The sequence below is a fragment of the Budorcas taxicolor genome, chromosome 2, assembly GCF_023091745.1.
Source record: "Budorcas taxicolor isolate Tak-1 chromosome 2, Takin1.1, whole genome shotgun sequence".
NCBI classification, from domain to species: Eukaryota; Metazoa; Chordata; class Mammalia; order Artiodactyla; family Bovidae; genus Budorcas; species Budorcas taxicolor.
The window spans coordinates 165,181,783-165,200,088 of NC_068911.1; the positions used below are offsets into that span (position 1 = coordinate 165,181,783).

Here is an 18,306-nt window from a genome sequence, read left to right on the forward strand (position 1 = left end):
CGCCCACACCTGGCTGACCAGGCCCCTTGCACTGCAGAGGAGGCAGACACAGCTGGAAGGGACAGGATTTATGTTGCATACTTGAACTACAGCGAGTGTAAGACTGGTCCTATTTACAGGGCAGAAACACTACAGGTGGAGCGTGGCGGGTGGCAGAGCGAGCACCAGAGTCCTGGCCAGAGGGTGCCCTGCTTGCCACTTTCCCCACCTCTCCCAGAGGCATCTCTGGGGCCCCGCTGGGGTTCTCCGGGCGGGGGGGAACGGGGCCCGCTCACATGATGCTCGCCGGGGTGAAGACGGGGCCCATGCACAAGGTGTCTGTGATCTCCCAGCCACAGGACAGAGGCTTGCACATGCCCTCGGCATCCTCGTCCTGTTCTGCAGGCAGCAGCTGCCCTTGCAGGGCTTCCCTGCAAGGGAGAGGGGGTCTCTGGAGGCAGCCGGCACGGGGCCCATGGGCCAAGAACTCCCCATGGCTCCTGCACTGGAAGACCTGGTGCCACTGGGGCCCCAGCACCCAGGCGGAAGGGCGGAGGGAGGCCTGCTGCCCCCTCTTCCCCCACTGCTATCTTCTCCCAGAGCCTAACCCACAAGGGAAAGGAACCCACATTCACCGATGTGCCCATTACTGTGCCAGGCACTTCACTTACAGTCTAATTGTATTCTCCCAAAACCCTGTAAGGGTGACTTTATCGTCCCCATTTTACTCCGAGCAAACTGACTTAGAAGTTACCTGCCCAAGGTCACAATCCTAGAAGGAGGTAGAACGAGGACTCAACCCAACACTCACTTCAAAGCCCACATTCTTCATACCCCAGGCTTGGTACTTAAAAAATAAAAATCTGCCCTTTCCTCAAAAATCCTACAAACTGTTTCTCCTACTTCCTCACATTAATAAACAGCTCCTGTTCTTGCCACGGGTTGGAGATCTTGTTCCCACACCCAGTGGATCCTTGCTGAGCCCCATTCCTGAGCATCCCCAAAGGCACCCACTTCTCTCCATTCACACTGACACCACCATCTCTAGCCAGGAAAGCACAGTCTCCCAGAAAAGTCCAACCCAGGTTCATCTTTCCAAAAACAAATCCCTTCTGAGTTGCCGGCAGTTTCCCTCCACGCTCAGGCCACACAAGATCTGGCCCCTGCTTGCCTCTCCCACCACGCACAATGGTGCAGCCATCTTCGGGCTTGCATCCCATCCCAGGCACATCCTGTGCACATCCAGTCTCTGCCTGCATCATCAACCCTAGCTGAGTCCCACAGCACAGTGTACTCCTTGATAACAATGAGCATTCAATACCTGCTTCCCTGACAATCCTCCAACTAGAGGGGGGCAGGGGATGTACCTGAGTTACTCATTGCCTAGTGCCCCTGACAGCAAATAAATACACACTTGGTGCGGAGAGGTGGACGCTGGGTGGAGGATGGGGAAAGAGCACTGCGTTCAGTATCAAGAGGCCGGGTCAGGGCAGCATGACAGCCTGTTCCTTACTCCTGCCAGGATCTGCTTCCCAGGACCCTCCCTCTTCCATCTACATCTTCCCTCCCCTCCTTTCATACTTCCAGCCTATTCCAGTCCCCCACCTGCAGGAAGGCCTCCCCCCTTTGCTGATGTGTACAATTCAGCAGCAAATCAGTAGTCAGTCCAGTCAGGCCATTCCCTTCCAGGTGGGAGGTACTCTGGGCCAAGCGCCCTCTGTCTGAACCTCTGTTTCCTTATCTAAATGGGTTTTGAAAGATAAGTTTCTTAGACTCCTTCACTGGCTCCCCACTGCCTTCAAGATCAAGGCCAACCTGGGCCTCCAAGGTCCTCCTTGACCAAGTCTTCGTCTCATGCCACTCCAGCTAGACAGAACCACTTAAAACTCTGGATGAACTGGACTCTGAAGCCCCCCACCGGCCCAGGCCACCCTCCAGTCAGCTTGCCTGGCCCTCTGGTGCCCGCTAACTCCTCCCTCACCCATCAGGCGGTGCCTCCTCCCCAGCTCAATGGCCCACTCTCCCTCCTTAGTGACCTCTGCACTCTGCTGGTATGTGTCTATGTGTGTGTCTGTGTCTGTGTATCTGTGTGTGTGTGTGTCTGTGTGCGTGTGTGTGTGTGTGTGCGCGCGTGCAGGTCTGACGCTTGGCTCTCCATATTCTCAGATGTTCTTTTACCTTCCAGGATCCAGCACAGAGCCAGATTCTAAAGTAGGACATGCCCATGAGGCCCCTTTGATATGGAGAATTTTTGGACTTGGCCATTTCAATACATCAGAATTTTATGTTCCTAGTAACATGTGCATCTGACTCCATGCAACTTCATCCACCTGTGTTTGCTGACAATGGAGCTGGGATAGATAAGGAAGCTTGTGTGATTATTGGTTTTTTACATTTGGTGTTTTGTGGGGGGGGTTTGGCCTTCTTAAAACACCCGTGATTTCAAAATGGCAGCATCAGCCTATCCCGTGCAGGGAGTAGAAGCAGCAGGTTTGTTGACTGGATGAACTACAGGTGACTCTGATCCCGAGCCCGTCAGGCCTGCCGTTTGGGACCATTGTTCCTGGGCTGGGGGAAGCTCAAGCCCCCAGCATGTCCCTGGGGGCACAGGCTTCACTCATTTCTGAGGACCTGGCAAAAAAGCCCCTCCCGATGGCTCCTGCCCTCTGCAGCCGTCTCCCCAGCCCCATAAGTGGGGGGGCTCTTCACTGCTGAGCAGCTGTGTGACCTCAAGCAAGTGACCTCTGTTTGTGTCAACACTGATCCCATAGTGTTCTGTGTTTGAGTAAAAGAAAATCATCATACGATGCCTAGTGTAGAGCCTGGCAGAAAGACCCAGGACTTTCAGGCTTGTCTCGCTGGATCCCAGTGCTGGCCTAGCGAGGGCATGCTCAGTGAGTAGCCACCCGACTGGTCAGCTCTATCTACACCTGCCCTTGTCTTCCCTTCATCCACCCAGTAGTTAGAGTGGTCTTTCTAAAATCCAGATCGGACCATGTCACCCCTAGACTTCCAATCAGTCCCTGCCAGCTGCTGCTGGAAGCTCTAAGCTACCCTTCATGGCTCTTCCCATGTCCAGCCCTGCTCCCTCTCCAGCCCGAACCAACCTCATGTTTTTTGAAGGCATGTTTGCCCCCAATTCCTTCTAAAATCCAAATCAGACCATGTCCCCGCCGTGGAAAGACCCTCTTCTGGGGGACCTTGGAACAGAACCCCCTTCCTGCCCTTCCAGCCATTTGACTCCCGCCAGGCTTTGACTTCATCCTTCTTTCCTCAGGGAGGTAGATCTGGGGTGGGGATCTAAGCCTCCAAAACCCGGCCCCTCCCTGCAGCACTGTATTCTCAGGCGCGCCTGTCTGCTTCTGTGTCCCTCCAGGGCTCTGAGCTCCCCAAGGGAAACTCGGTCTCATTAAAGACCACAGCCAGGTGCCCAGCACAGGCCTCACTTGAAATCAGTAGCCCAGGATTATGTGTCCCATTGGATTACACAGGGGCAGGCCCCCAAACCTGAGGCTCCCCATGTGGCTTCAGTCCAGCCTGCCCCCTCTCCAATCCCCATTCCATTTCCCAGCCGGGCCCCCTTACCAGGCCACCCGGGACATGGCGTAGGTGATGCGGCAGGTCTGGGCATCCCTGAGGAGGGAACCCATGCCCACAGTGTAGGCGCCCATGTTCTCAAAGACCAGCCAGTCCCCTACGTGTAGTTGCGGCAGCCACAAGCCCTCAGCTACACAGTCACAGCCATTGGCCACCGGGCCCCACAGGCTGCTGCTGTACAGGGGCTGTTCCGTGGATGGTTTCTGCAGGAGAGAGGGACAGTCAGCTTTCCCGGGCATACGTACACAGTCTGAGCACTCCCTCCCTCCAAAGCCTGCACAGCTCCCAGAGCAATCGGGATCAAGACCAGCTGGGCCTCCTAGCCTGCCTTCAAGGCCCTCCCACTTCTCTGCATTCATTGCCTCCTATACTCAGAAGCCACAGTTCTGGTCTTAAATGCAGGCTCCAACACTTGCTAGCTCTGTGACCTTGGGCAAGATACTTAATCCATCAGTTTGCTCATTTATAAAATGGGAATAGAAGCAGTTACCTACCTGCCGGGGTTAGTGAAAGCATACATTACATGACTAGAGGATAAGTGTGTGAACCAGCGTCTGACACACGGCAAGGGCCCAGTAAGTTAGCACCATCTTTATTCATCGCTGGTGTTGCCGTCAGCCTCTGGCTTCAGTCTTCACTGGACCATCTGCCGCTTTGCAGACCCTGGGTGTTTCCCCACCTCTGCAGCCCTTCCCCCTCCCTCAAACGGAGATTGTCCTCCCTGCCCAGCCCTGCGGCTCCTTCTATGCAGGCCATCACGATCGCCTCCTTCCAGGCCTGACCCAGTAACAGGAGCCAGAAGGACACCAGTGAGTTAGACCCTCCCTCAGGCTCCCACAGCACTCAGTCTGGTGAGGAGGACTGGCCTCCCACAGACGGTCACAGGGTGGCCTGGCAGAGGTCACAGAGAACCTCACAGAGTCAATAGAATTACTTCCATTTCAGAGAAACAGGAATCCTGAGAGGTTAAGTGACTTACCCAAAGACAAAATTGACTTACCCAAAGACACAACTAACAACGACGTAACATTTTTACTTTGTCCTTAAGTGACTTCCAAATCCAGAAAAAAGTCTGTAGCACAGACCATCTGAAGACAACCAAGGTATCAGCGCCGTTTGTCACAGTGCAGGGATGCTGCTAGGCAGGCTGTGACTGGGGCTGTGGAGCTGCGGCTCCCCGGGGAAACCCTGCTTCTATCCCTCCCTCCCCTCACCCCTGGCTCCCCACGCCATCCCCACGCTATTCCCTGAGGTCCCAAACCCACCAACTCCTAATTTTCCTTTAGATCTCAGGGTCCTCCTGGAAGCCTTTACTAAGGCTCTGCAAGATTTGCCTTCATAGCATTTCCTATCATTTATAGTTCGATATTTAAGAAGTGTATCTCCCAGGCCCGTCTTCCCGTCAGACCATAAATTCGGTTGAGTCCAGAGATCACGACAGTCTTGTTTCCAAGCCTAGCGGTCTGGTATACAGTAAGTGCTTTTGTGAAGACTACTTAAGTGAATGAATGAATAAATAAAGGCATAGGGAATACATGAGTGATGGGAAAGAGCAAAAAAGAGAAAGAAGGTACAAATAGATGCTATCCAAGAGCCTACGAGGAGGCAGCAGAGGAGACCAATGGAAGGAGGAGGAGAGGTGTTTAGGTGCCTCAGCCAGGAGCAGGGAGAGCCACAGGTGCCATGAGCAGAAATATACTCGTGTGTTACTGCATAAGCCATTAATTAGTCTCGTTAATAAAAACACGCACATGTTATTAAATCAAACATGAGAACTATCCTATACTCACTCATTCAACAGATACTCATTAAGCACCTACTATGTGCCAGGCTCTGATCCAAGAGCCTGGGATGCAACAGTGAACACACAGAAAAACAAGGTTCCTGTGCTCATGAACCTCACATGCTAGAGGAATACAAATCAATACATCCTTGTTCATACAACTTAACACTCTTGTTCATAAGCTTCTTATTAATGAGTAAAATTCATCTCAGTTGCTCTGAATTATTTACCTTAGCTCCAACAATTGGACTTTTAAAGACGTGTGAGGGGAAATGCTATATAAATGTATTCATGAGGATTCTTAAGAAATCCTTAAGAAAATAGGTTTCAAAGCTTCTTCCACAATAAAATGAAAAGAAAAGGCACCCTTGAGTTATAATCAGATTTCTCTCACTTATTAGTAGTATAAATTTTAAATGGGTAGAAAGGAAAGATTTTAAAATTTCACAGGAAATAAGGCAATTACCATTTAAAACCTTTTTTAAAAAAAGGAAATAAAAAAGGAAATAGCAAAATAAATGTTCCAAAAGTATGTGGGAGCAGGCTTTTAAGTCTCAGTTCTGTTTTTGAGTTGGAAAACTGAGCGGAAATGGACCTGTAAAAATACAAGAAGCCGAATCAGCTACTAGGGCCCTTCTCTGAGAGAGCAAGAAGAGGGTCCTACTTTACAAAGTACACCCACCACCACTTCACACTTCATCTGGGAGGCAGTTGCATTCCCATTTTACAGATGAGAAAACTCAGAAGTGACCTGCTCCGGGTTCTGGAGGGAGTGAGTGGCACAGCTCCTGGGGGTCCCAGACAAGGGCCCTCCTAGCTGCACCTGGATGGCAGCTTTCCCCAAAGAGGCCCAATATGAGAGCGGATCCACAGAAGAAACACAAGGAAGCATTTAAGATGGCACATGGCTCTGAGGGAATCCCTAAATAACTCCCCAACTTTTAAAGCATACATAACTTAGCTCCTATACTGCATAAAGTGTACAGAAATATTTTAAAAGGAAAAAAAAATGGGATGAACAAGGGCGGCACACAAAAAGGAAAAAGAAGAAACATAACAAAAGCCTGTGATCAAAATCTCACTTGTGAACATACAGGCAAAAATCCAAAATGAAACCCTAGCTAATCAAATCCACACTCTTATTCAAAGAATCACTTTCAATGGTCAGATGATTTAAATGGAAGGCAGGGACAATGAGCAAGGTGATCACTGGCTTCATAGTAACGTGAAAAATATAGATCTATACTTCAAATTTAATTTTCCAAATCATGGCATTCAATAGCCCATAGCACCCCTTCTTGATTAAAACTATAGACAAAATTAAACTCCACAATAAAGAGAAACCATTTAAAATAAGGAGCCAACTCTAACTTAATGGAGATATACTAGAATGGCTTCATTTCAGAACTAGAAGCAACCTTAATTTTACAGTTAAGCCCTCTCATTTTCCAGATGAAAAGACTATAGACACGGGGCCCAGAGAGGGTAAGTAACTTGCCTAATGTTACTCAGCTACTAGATGGCAGAGCCAAGAACCAGACCCAAGTCTTCTGACTCCAAGACTGAACCTTTCTGTCATTTCTATTTTACATAGCATGAGAAATGCTGACAATAGCTATTATCTGAAAATAAAGAAACAAAAAGATATAATATAGAAAAATAAAGAAATAAAATATTATACTGCAGACAAAGCTTGCCCACCTAGAAAATTCAGACGGGAGAGGAGTAGTTACTAGAGATTAGTGAGTTTTTACATGTAAGCTGATGTCTCAACTTAAACACACAGGGGACCATCTCCACTCACAGTAATGAAAGCATTAAGTTACTAAACTCAGGGATGTACTTGGGCCACAACAATACTTAACCCATGAAAATAATAAAACCTTGAAAGGAGAGATGAAATACAAGGACTCCTAGCTGGAAAAACTTAGTAAAGCCAAAAAAGAGAATTTCTTCCAATTTCAGAAATAAATAAGCTACTACTAATTAAAAGCCCCAGAGATAGGGATCCAATTTCATTTTTTACATAGGGACAATCAAGTGACCTAGCATCATATATTAAGCAATTCCCAATGATGTGCTTTGCAAGTCTTGTCAAAATCAAGTTTCCAGATATATGTGATTTTTTTGTGTGTGTGCTCTAATCTATGTTTTGCTGGTCTATGTTTTTATGCCACTCTCCAAACCAAACTGTTTCAATAAATGCCTACTATTTTAGTGGTTACTCAAGATATTTACTTTGTAATATGTATTCCTAAGGTAGTCTAAAATCAGTCAACATCTTTACCTTCTGCTCAAGCAATTGAAGGGCTGGTGATAGTGGTAGAGAACTCGTCTTCCAAGGCAGGAGACTTAAGAGATATGGGTTCGATCCCTGGGTTGGGAAGATCTTTTGGAGGACGGCACGGCAACCCACTCCAGTATTCTTGCCTGAAGAACCCCACGGACAGAGGAGCCTGGAGGGCTACAGTCCATAGCACCACACAGAGTCGGACATGACTAAAGCGACTTAGCACACACACACAAGAAATTCAAAACCTTAGAATACCAGCTTGGTCACTCTCCCTCCCAACTTACATTCTATTGCTATCCAGTGTAGGCTGATAGATCAGAGCTGCTCTTTCACTATCTTCTGCCTTCCATTGCTATGGGGGGAAATAAGCTCTAAGTCTAATTAATATTCTTCTCCGGTATTCTTTTATCTGTCTCGTTTCTCTCACTAGTTTTATGACCTTCCGTCTCTGGTGTTCAGTTTCACTAACATGTTGTCTACGTATGGATTCATTTTTAGGTAACATACTTGGAATTTGTTGAATTTCCTGAATCTGAGAATAAATGTTCCTCTTGTTTACTCTCTGCCAGCAATTCATTTTTATTTATTTTGCCTCAGCTCCAAATCTACCCTTCTCCGCCCTGCTTTGTGATACCGCTGCTGCTGCTGCTAAGTCGCTTCAGTCGTGTCCGACTCTGTGCGACCCCATAGACGGCAGCCCACTAGGCTCCTCCGTCCCTGGGATTCTCCAGGCAAGAACACTGGAGTGGGTTGCCATTTCCTTCTCCAATGCACGAAAGTGAAAAGTGAAAGTGAAGTCGCTCAGTCGTGCCCGACTCATAGTGATCCTAGAGTGCGACATTTCTTCCTTACTAGCCAGCTCTATGTTCTTGATGTTTAGTTGCTATGTCTGACTCTTTTGAAACCCCATGGACTGTAGCTCACCCCTCTCTCCATGGAATTTCTCAGGCAAGAATACTGCAATGGGTTGCCATTTCCTTCTCCAGGGGGTCTTCCTGACCCAGGGATCGAACCCATGTCTCCTGCATTGGCAGCCTGATTCTTTATCACTGAGCAACCAGGGAAGCCCAGCTAGCTCTATGTTGGGCTTTGTCAATATAAGTTGCTGGAAAAACACTGCAAGGGCAAATCAGGAAGAAGGAACTCTCTCCCTTTCAGCTTGCTGTTTTCCGTGTGGCCACCTTTGGTTCAGGGTGTGAGGGTGTGGTTGCGTTCACCTCAATGGCCCTCAGTTCAACTTTGGCCTGCACAGTCCAACAAGCTTCTCTCCACTCCACAGCAGGCTACTTCTACAATTCAGTTGTGTTGGCGACCCTCTAAAAGTTTCCTTGCCACAGGAAGGCTGCATACCGTGGCCTTTCCTCACAGGTTTCAATCTGAGACTTGCAGGGAGGAGCCCTCCTCTAACGTGTTTCATTTCTCACTCTCCCTTACCAGATATAGTAACTGCTTTTATCCTTTTTAGTAATTAGCCATCTTTAAAGTTAGCAGTTCTTTATGTTAAAATTTCCGTGTTCAAACCACCTGTCTTGTTTCTGTATCCTGATACAATCTCTTCCTGAAACTGTGGTTAGACATTACGCCCTCTCACTCTGCCCCACCTTCGCCTTTCTTATTCCCATTTGTCTCTTTGTGCTACATTTGCAAAGTGCCTTCAGCTCTATATTCCAGTTCCTTCTTTCTTTCCCCATACCCTCTCTCTTCAACTGTCTCTAATACCTTGCTTTGTTGTTGCGGTTTAGTCGTTGAGTCATGTCTGACTCTTTTCCGACCGCATGGACTGTAGCCCGCCAGGCTCCTCTGTCCATGGACAGGCTCCTCTGTCCTCTGTCCCAGGCAAGAATACTGGAGTAGGTTGCCATTTTCTTCTCCAGGGGATCTTCCTGACCCAGGGATCAAACCCACGTCTCTTGCATTGGCAGGTGGATTCTTTACCACTGAGCCACCTGGGAAGCCCCAATATCTTGCTTACTCTGTGTATAATTTCAATGTTCATATATTTCATTTCTACAAATTCTATTTAGTCCTTTTAAAAATCTCTTAAGTCAAGTTTTTATATTTGCTTACTTTTTGGAAAGCAAAAGTAATTTTCAATTTACTATTTCTTTAAACACAGTAAATATTTTTATTTTTCAGTTCAGTTCCAACTCTTTGTGACCCCTTGGACTACAGCACATCAAGTTTACCTGTCCATCACCAACTCCCAGAGCTTACTCAAACTCATGTCCATCAAGTCAGTGATGCCATCCAACCATCTCATCCTCTGTTATCCCCTTCTCCTCTTGCCATTAATCTCTTCCAGCATCAGGGTCTTTTCAAATGAGTCAGTTCTTTGCATCAGGTGGCCAAAGTACTGGAGTTTCAGCTTCATCATCAGTCCTTCCAATGAATATTCAGGAATGATTTCCTTTAGGCTGGACTAGTTGGATCTCCTGGCACTCCAAGGGACTCTCAAGAGTCTTCTCCAAACACCATAGTTCAAAAGCATCAATTCTTTGGCACTCAGTTTTCTTTATGGTCCAACTATCACATCCATATATGACCAATGGAAAAAATATAGCCTTGACTAGACGGACCTTTGTTGGCAAAGTAATGTCTCTGCTTTTTAATATGCTGTCTAGGTTGGTCAGCAAGCGTCTTTTAATTTCATGGTTGCAGTCACCATCTGCAGTGATTTGGGAGCCCCCCAAAATTAAGTCTGACACTGTTTCCATTGTTTCCCCATCTATTCGCCATTAAGTGATGGGACCAGATGCTGTGATCTTAGTTTCCTGAATGTTGAGCTTTAAGCCAACTTTTTCACTCTCCTCTTTCACTTTCATCAAGAAGCTCTTTAGTTCTCCTTTGCTTTCTGCCATAAGGGTGGTGTCATCTGCATATCTGAGATTATTGAGATTTCTCCTTGCAATCTTGATTCCAGCTTGTGCTTCCTCCAGCCCAGCATTTCTCATGATGTACTCTGCATATAAGTTAAATAAGCAGGGTGACAATATACAGCCTTGATGTACTCCTTTCCTGGTTGCTTCTTGACCTGCATATAGGTTTCTCAAGAGGCAGGTCAGGTGGTCTGGTATTCCCATCTCTTTCAGAATTTTCCACAGTTTGTTGTGATCCACATAGTCAAAGCCTTTGGTGTAGTCAATAAAGCAGAAGTAGATGTTATTCTGGAACTCTCTTGCTTTTTTGATGATCCAGCTGATGTTGGCAATTTGGTCTCTGGTTCCTCTGCCTTTTCTAAATCCAGCTTGAACATCTGGAAGTTCACAGTTCATGTGTTGCTGAAGCCTGGCTTGGAGAATTTTGAGCATTACTTTGCTAGCATGTGAAATGAGTGCAATTGCATGGTAGTCTGAGCATTCTTTGGCATTGCCTTTCTTTGGGATTGGAATGAAAACTGACCTTTTCCAGTCCTGTGGCCACTGCTGAGTCTTCCAAATTTGCTGGCATATTGAGTGCAGTACTTTCACAGCATCATCTTTCAGGATTTGAAATAGCTCAACTGGAATTCCATCACCTCCACTAGCTTTGTTTGTAGTAATTCTTCCCAAGGCCCACTTGACTTCACATTCCAGGATGTCTGGCTCTAGGTGAGTGATCACACCACCATGATTATCTGGGTCATGAAGATCTTTTTTGTGTAGCTCTTCTGTGTATTCTTGCCACCTCTTCTTAATATCTTCTGCTTCTGTTAGGTCCATACTGTTTCTGTCCTTTATTGAGCCCATCTTTGCCTGAAAAGTTCCCTTGGTATCTCTAATTTCCTTAAAGAGATCTCTAGTGTTTCCCATTCTATCAGTGCTAAAAGGATTCAGCATACATCCCCAGATAGAAGGCCAATTTCAGAGCTAGGTTTTCTCTCTGGATTAATTCACTTAACATATTTGAATAGTCACTATTGTACATGCTTGGGACACACTAGTGAACAAAATAGACAAAGATCCTCGTCCTCACAGGGTTTATAGTCTAGCGGGGGGAGGAAAACAAAAAAGTATATACACTATGTTATAAAGTAATTTAAAAAACAGATTAGGTGAGGGGTACAGGTGTAACATTAAATAAGGTATAAGGTGTCAGGGTGTAAGGAGATGACTTTTCAGCAAAGACCTAAAGAAGGTGAGAAGTGAACCAGGGTGGTACCTAGAAGAGAAGTGATCCGGTCAGAGGGGAAAGCTGGTGCAAAAGTGCTGAGGCAGGAATATGCCTGGTGAGCTCAGGGAGCTGCAAGGAGGCTGGAGTGATTAGAGACGATGAGCAAGGGGATGTGGGTGAGGGAGGTGGTGTGAGAGGTGACAGAGTCAGATCTCAGAGGGCCTCGGGAGCTACTGGAAGGGCTCTGGCTTTAATTCAGAGTGAGATGGGAGCCCAAGCAGAGTTTCAGTTAGAAAAGAGACATGATTAAACTTACCCTTAAAAAGGATCCCTCAGACTGGTGGGTTGACTGACTTTTACACTAAGTGAAATGGAGATGCCTGCTTTCACTTGTGTAGTGACCTCTGAAGATTCCCTGCTATCTTGTAGGTCAGGACACAGTCTTCTTTGTCAGTGGGGAAGCTGTTCAGAGTATCTCCTCTACCACACTGCTGGAAATAGAAGGTACCCCCTACCAGGTTTCTAAACATAGCACAAAGCTGTTGTCCAAAGAACAGGATAAAAACTAGAGATCATTGAAAAATAAAAGTAATGGATAGTATGGCAAAGCAGAAATGAAATAGGATTAGAAATCATTACTCAAGAATTTTTAAGACAAGAACTAACCAGATCCAGACCTGAAAAAGTATACGGCAATGTACTCCAGACAGAATCCTACTTTTTAAACCATAAAATAATTAGAATAAAATATAATGACAAATGAGAGAACCCGATCTTGGCAACAAAGGTGTCTCTGTACAGAGTGGGGTGATCAGAGCTTGTACCCTGAATTTTGCTTCCGAAGAGTCTCGTAAAACTCCCATGGTACTTGCCCCCTCTGGGACCCTCCCCACAACTAACTAACCCTTGCATTTATGAAGTACTGAGACACATTTACTGAACTGCATTTTAGACCACTCAGTGAATATTTAAAATGTTTATAAATAAAAAGTCTACCTAACATATCAGTAAAAAAAAATCATGTCTTGGAGAAGAGAATGGCAACCCACTCCAGCATTCTTGCCTGGAGAAGCCCATGGACAGAGGAGCCTGGTGGGCTATGTCCGCGGGGTCGAAAAAGAGCCAGACGCAACTTAGTGACTAAACAAGAGCATGCCAAAAATATTTTCAAGAGTAAAGGATATTATTCCCTCCATTGTTGCTTCAAAAATAGCATTTTAAAAAGATAAAATTATTAGGCCCAAACATTGTTAATAAAAGACAAAGTTACTAAGTTGTTAATAAAAGACAAAGTTACTAAGTTATTATATATCCAGGGCATCTCTGGGAGGCAGAGGTTATATATTGGTTTCTAATTTTAAAATGTTCACTTTATCAAACATGATTTGGCTTTGGTTGGCCTTTTATAATTTACATAAAATAAAGTTGATTTTCCTCAATTCTATGATTTAGATATTTCCCACACTGAGCAAATGATGAAATTTGAATTAATATAAAAAAGAAAACCATGTCTCATAATATATATACTTTTTTAAGTTAAAACAATGTGCACTATGACCCTTAAAGAAATGAAAGTAAAATTTAACAATGGTCATCTATGAATGGTGGGATTAGTAGATTATTACTTTTGTGCTAAATTTTCTCCAGAAATTAAACATATGGTAAATCTATAACCCGCAGAGCAGGTAGAAAGAGATAAATATCCTTACTATTAATTGCAGAACACTGAGTTAAGACATATGAGAGCGTGTTGAAATATCTATTAAAGAAGGCTTTATACTTGTCAAAGAAGCAAAAATGAAAGACGGAGGTATACCATTTCAGATAAATTGGCCAGCAAGAAAAAGGTCACAGTGTGTAATGCTGGTGAGCTTATTGTGAAATAGCACTACTGGTAATAATTCATATTAGTCCAAGCATGTAGGAAAACAGCCTAACAATACATATCAAGAGGAATAAAAAAGCTCAAATCCTCTTGCTCAGTAACCCTATTCCAGAGACTCACCATAAGAAAATGGTTTTTAAAAGGGAATATACTTTAAGGATGTACATTGAGCCAGCTATACAGAGACTAACAAAGAACAGTTTTTTGACAGAGGATACTCAAAGAAACATGAATAACAAAAAATTAGCAATGCCTAAATGCTAATGAAGACATTTTACAAGGAGGCAGCGATTTTACAGGGAGACAATCATTTTATAGGAAAGTAGTTCAGAGTTTGGTCTTTAGCAACAGAGAGATAATCAAAGATGAATAAGACATGAACCCTACCCCAAGAGTCTACAGTTTAAAACGCTGCCATTTATTAACTGTGTGACTTTGAGTAAGTTCCTTCACCTCCCTATGCCTCAGTTTTCTCACCTGTAAAATCCATGATAAAAACCATTTATAAGGGAATATCTGAACACTCACTAGGTGACAAGGGATACTATGGATCTGCTTCGCTTTTAGTCTGATGATGACACTGTGTTTCTTAAGTCCTTATCTTAGTCCACCAAGCTTCTGGGGCAGGTGTGGGGCTGGGCTGGGACCACAGCCCCGCTCCTCGGAGGAGCTGATGAAGGGAACGGGGACTGGGTCAGGGATGGCCTGCAACAGGAGGCAGGGACTGGGACCAGCAAGGGGACTAGGAAGCGACTGCTGCCTGCTGTGTAACCTGGGGCTTGGCTGGCCTAGGCCTGTCCTTTCCCTGTGCGGTAGGATGTGGGAGGCCGCAGGAATGCAAGCAGCGCTAGAGCATCACCGCAGAAATCTGACTTCCTGAGCACTTCATCATCGGGGAGGCTCACTAGGCAACGACGCAGCTATGGAATGAGGACTCATCCAGTTGTGGGGGGTGGTGGGGGCCGCCTGGAGGAGGGAAGCTCCCTCTGCCTGCATAGGGGATGGGCAGGAAGAGCTACAAAGAGGAGCCCACATCTGGTTGACTCTGGGGGGAGAAAAAGACGGAAAGGAAAACAACAGCACATACTGAAAGCTCACAGGGGTCTAGGTGCTGGTTAGGCACTTGAGCTTCCTTCCTGAAGCAGGACCACACAAAGGCCTGTGAAAATACAAGTGTGTCTGGTTTCTTTCCCCTCGTAGAAGCCCACTAAAGCTGCCAGAGGCCCTGGGCTGCATTTGGTAGGCTAGGAGGAACATTCTATCTATCCCTGTTCCCTTGTTAACATGGAAAAACTCAATAAAACGAATTCTTAGAGACTTCCCTGGTGATCCAGTGGTTAAGAGTCTGCCTTGCAATGCAGGGGATGCAGGTTCGATCCCTGGTCAGGGAACTAAGATCCCACATGCTCTGGGGACATGAAGCCCACGCAGCACAATGAAGACCGAGCCCACGAGCAGTGATCAGAGATGGATGTCAAGATAGACTCAGGAAGCTCAAAAACAGGAAACCAAATGGACAATTGCTAGAGTTAGAGCACCTAAAATATTATATGGTCATCAAGAAGCGTGTTGTTAAAGATTCGTGAATGGCATGGAAAGAGTCACAGCCCATATGAAGTGAAAAACAATCAGGTTACAAACGAATATGATCCCAACTTTATGGGGGAAAAGTATAACACATTTTTTAAAAGACTGAAATCTAAATATTCAAGGGGTCTATCTCTATGTGGTGGAATTAGCGGTGATAAGCTTCTTCACTCTTAGTGTCTGCTTTCTCCAACGAATATGTTATACTTTTTTAAAATTAGATAACAACACACACCAAAAAAAAAAAAAAAAGTATAAATGCACCCACACAATTGAAAACAGGCCCAGCAGGGCAGGCTCACCTTCTGCAGGATGGGGGCGGGGCAGGTGCTATCAAACAGGACTGAGCTGAAGACTCCATACACGCCCTCACCGAGGTGGTACACGATGCTCTTGGGGGAGGAACCGGTTTCTTCTGCAGGGAGGGGAGGGGTTGGGGGGGCACAAGCAGATGTGAGGGGGTGGGACAACGGCGGGCTCAGCAAGCAGACAGGAGGGCTGCCCCCTCCTCAGCTTCGGGGCAGCTCCTGCCTCCTCCTGTGTTCATGGCTGGGTTGGAAACACCTTTGCAGCTGAGCAACCCTGCCTAGGACACACTCCAGGCTTGCATCTGAGACCCTTGATGCCCCAGCAAAGGCTGAAAAGCAGCCCACCAGAACTCAAGACCCCGAGAGACTGAGTCAGCAGCTCAGAAGTACACACAGTGGGACAACACATGAGCTGGAATGAGAAGTCGGATCTCCAGGCTGGACTGCTGCTGCTGCTGCTAAGTCACGTCAGTTGTGTCCGACTCTGTGCGACCCCTTAGACGGCAGCCCACCAGGCTCCCCCGTCCGTGGGATTCTCCAGGCAAGAACACTGGAGTGGGTTGCCATTTCCTTCTCCAATGCATGAAAGTGAAAAGTGAAAGTGAAGTCGCTCAGTCGTGTCCGACTCTTAGCGACCCCATGGACTGCAGCCCACCAGGCTCCTCCATCCATGGGATTTTCCAGGCAAGAGTACTGGAGTGGGTTGCCATTGCCTTCTCCCCAGGCTGGACTAGAAAGTATAATCCCAGATCTGGAAAGGAAGCCAGAAGAATTCCATCCCTACGCACACATACACACACAGAAGACCTTCCACCTGGAGCCCACCACCCATCTCTGGGAAAAACACCCAGACTTTCAGACTGGGGGTCCCAGAGCAGAGAAAAAAGCTCCAAGATCAGAGTCAGACCTCGCACTCAAGAGGCTGCTGGGAGGACTGATCTATCCGGAAGGTCAGTGAGGAGCACTGATGCTGGCAGTGCGGACAGAAAAGCCTTGAGTCAGCCTGAAAGTGTTAGTCACTTCAGTCTTGTCCAACTCTTTGCAACCCCACGGACTGTAGCCCGCCAAGCTCCTCTGTCCATGAGTCAGCCTAGCCTGGACTTGAACCCTGGCGCTGCCCCCTTCTCAGCTGTGTGACCTTGTGTGAGTGACCCATCCTCTTCACGCCTATGTTCTTTAGTCTGCAAAATGGGCTTAGATCAGTATAAGTGGTTGTCAATTATTTTCATTATGTTATGAGAAGCAGTAGGATGAGTAAGAGCCTGGACTCTGGAAAGAAGACAAACATGGGGTCAAATGCAGGGTTCACCACTTATTAGCTCTTAAGCAATTCAATTGTATTCTGTCTGGCTCTCAGTTTCGTCATCTGCACTATAAAATGTGTGCTCAGTCATGTCCAACTCTTTGCAACCCCATGTGCTGTAGCCCGCCAGGCTCCTCTGTCCACGCAATTTTCCAGGCAAGAATACTATAGTGGGTTGCCATTTCCTTCTCCAGGGAATCTTCCTGACCCAGGGATCAAACCTGTGTCTCTTGCATCTCCGGCACTGGTAGGCAGATTCTTTACCACTGCGCCACATAGGAAACCCATATATAATAGGTTTAATAAAGTATCTGTTCTCCCCAAGGTTACTTTGATCTCAATCTTCATAAAATATAAACATGCATGGGGAAAAAAAAGATGCCAAAAGAGTGTCTTGGGGGTGAGGAGACATGACGGTAAATTTCCCTAAAGAAGGAGCCAGTCTTCAGATTTCCCCCACCCCCTAAAATCAAACCCAGCTCAGCCAACAACCGTCCTTGGCTTTAGGGAAGAACGGGCCTCCACTGCCCACCTGGCACCTACCCTCCCTGCCTGGCTGATCCAGAAGAACCTCCTTCTTGGCGATGATGCTGATAGCCAAGGTGAAGGCTGAGGTCACGTAGTAGCGCCCCAGCTTGGCAAGGATGTCCACACCACAGCCCTCCGGGAAGTATAGGTCCAAGGCTGAGTTGATCACAGAAGCAATCTGAGGGTACAGAGACAATTACATGCTTGAAATGTGGGGTTTATGCTGGAGACTAGCTACAGCTCCAAGTCTTACTTCTTGAGAGCAGCTTTGATTTCAGGAAGCAGAACTTGGCATCTGCTAAGACCCCAGTTGGTAATCACAGACAGCTGGCCAAGGCAGGCAAGCACAGATGGAGCAGGGTCAAGACCCTTACCCTTGAAAATCACCCTTCAATGCCCCCCACAATGGAAAAAGGAACTTTTAATCTAACAGTTGGTACTCAGATGACAGAATCTGTGAGGCAGATCTTTCTTTCCTGAGTAACCAGTATGCTAAACAACACATTTTCATAGACAAGACAGAGAAGGAAAAAGAAGATAAAAGTCACCCCTAATTCTAACCCCAGATTAACCTATTCAATGCTAATTTATTGGAATCACTCCTGTAATTCTTTTTTATACAAACCTGAAAATCTGATTTTTTATTATAAACATAATAGGGCTATAAGTATACAGGTTTTTATAACCTGCTTTACTCAGTAAATTGAATGATCTCTCCATGTATGTCACTTCAGTTCAGTCTCTCAGTTGTGTCTGACTCCTTGCGACCATGAATCGCAGCACGCCAGGCCTCCCTGTCCATCACCATCTCCCGGAGTTCACTCAGACTCACGTCCATCTGGTCAATGATGCTATCCAGCCATCTCATCCTCTGTCGTCCTCTTCTCCTCCTGCCCCCAATCCCTCCCAGCATCAGAGTCTTTTCCAATGAGTCAACTCTTCGCATGAGGTGGC

At 46.4% G+C, this 18,306-nt stretch overlaps 1 protein-coding gene across 1 annotated transcript in view; it reads right to left on the reverse strand.

The window, feature by feature from the left end:
- Positions 1-271: 271 nt before the first annotated feature.
- Positions 272-18,306, reverse strand: part of AZIN2 (antizyme inhibitor 2) — a 38,650-nt gene continuing 20,615 nt past the window's right edge. Inside the window, exons 6-9 of the mRNA XM_052635645.1 lie at positions 17,368-17,530; positions 15,516-15,628; positions 3,565-3,779; positions 272-410 (exon numbers count right to left, since the gene is read on the reverse strand). Coding sequence (XP_052491605.1) covers positions 272-410; positions 3,565-3,779; positions 15,516-15,628; positions 17,368-17,530 — 630 coding nt within the window. The remainder of the gene's footprint in view (positions 411-3,564; positions 3,780-15,515; positions 15,629-17,367; positions 17,531-18,306) is intronic.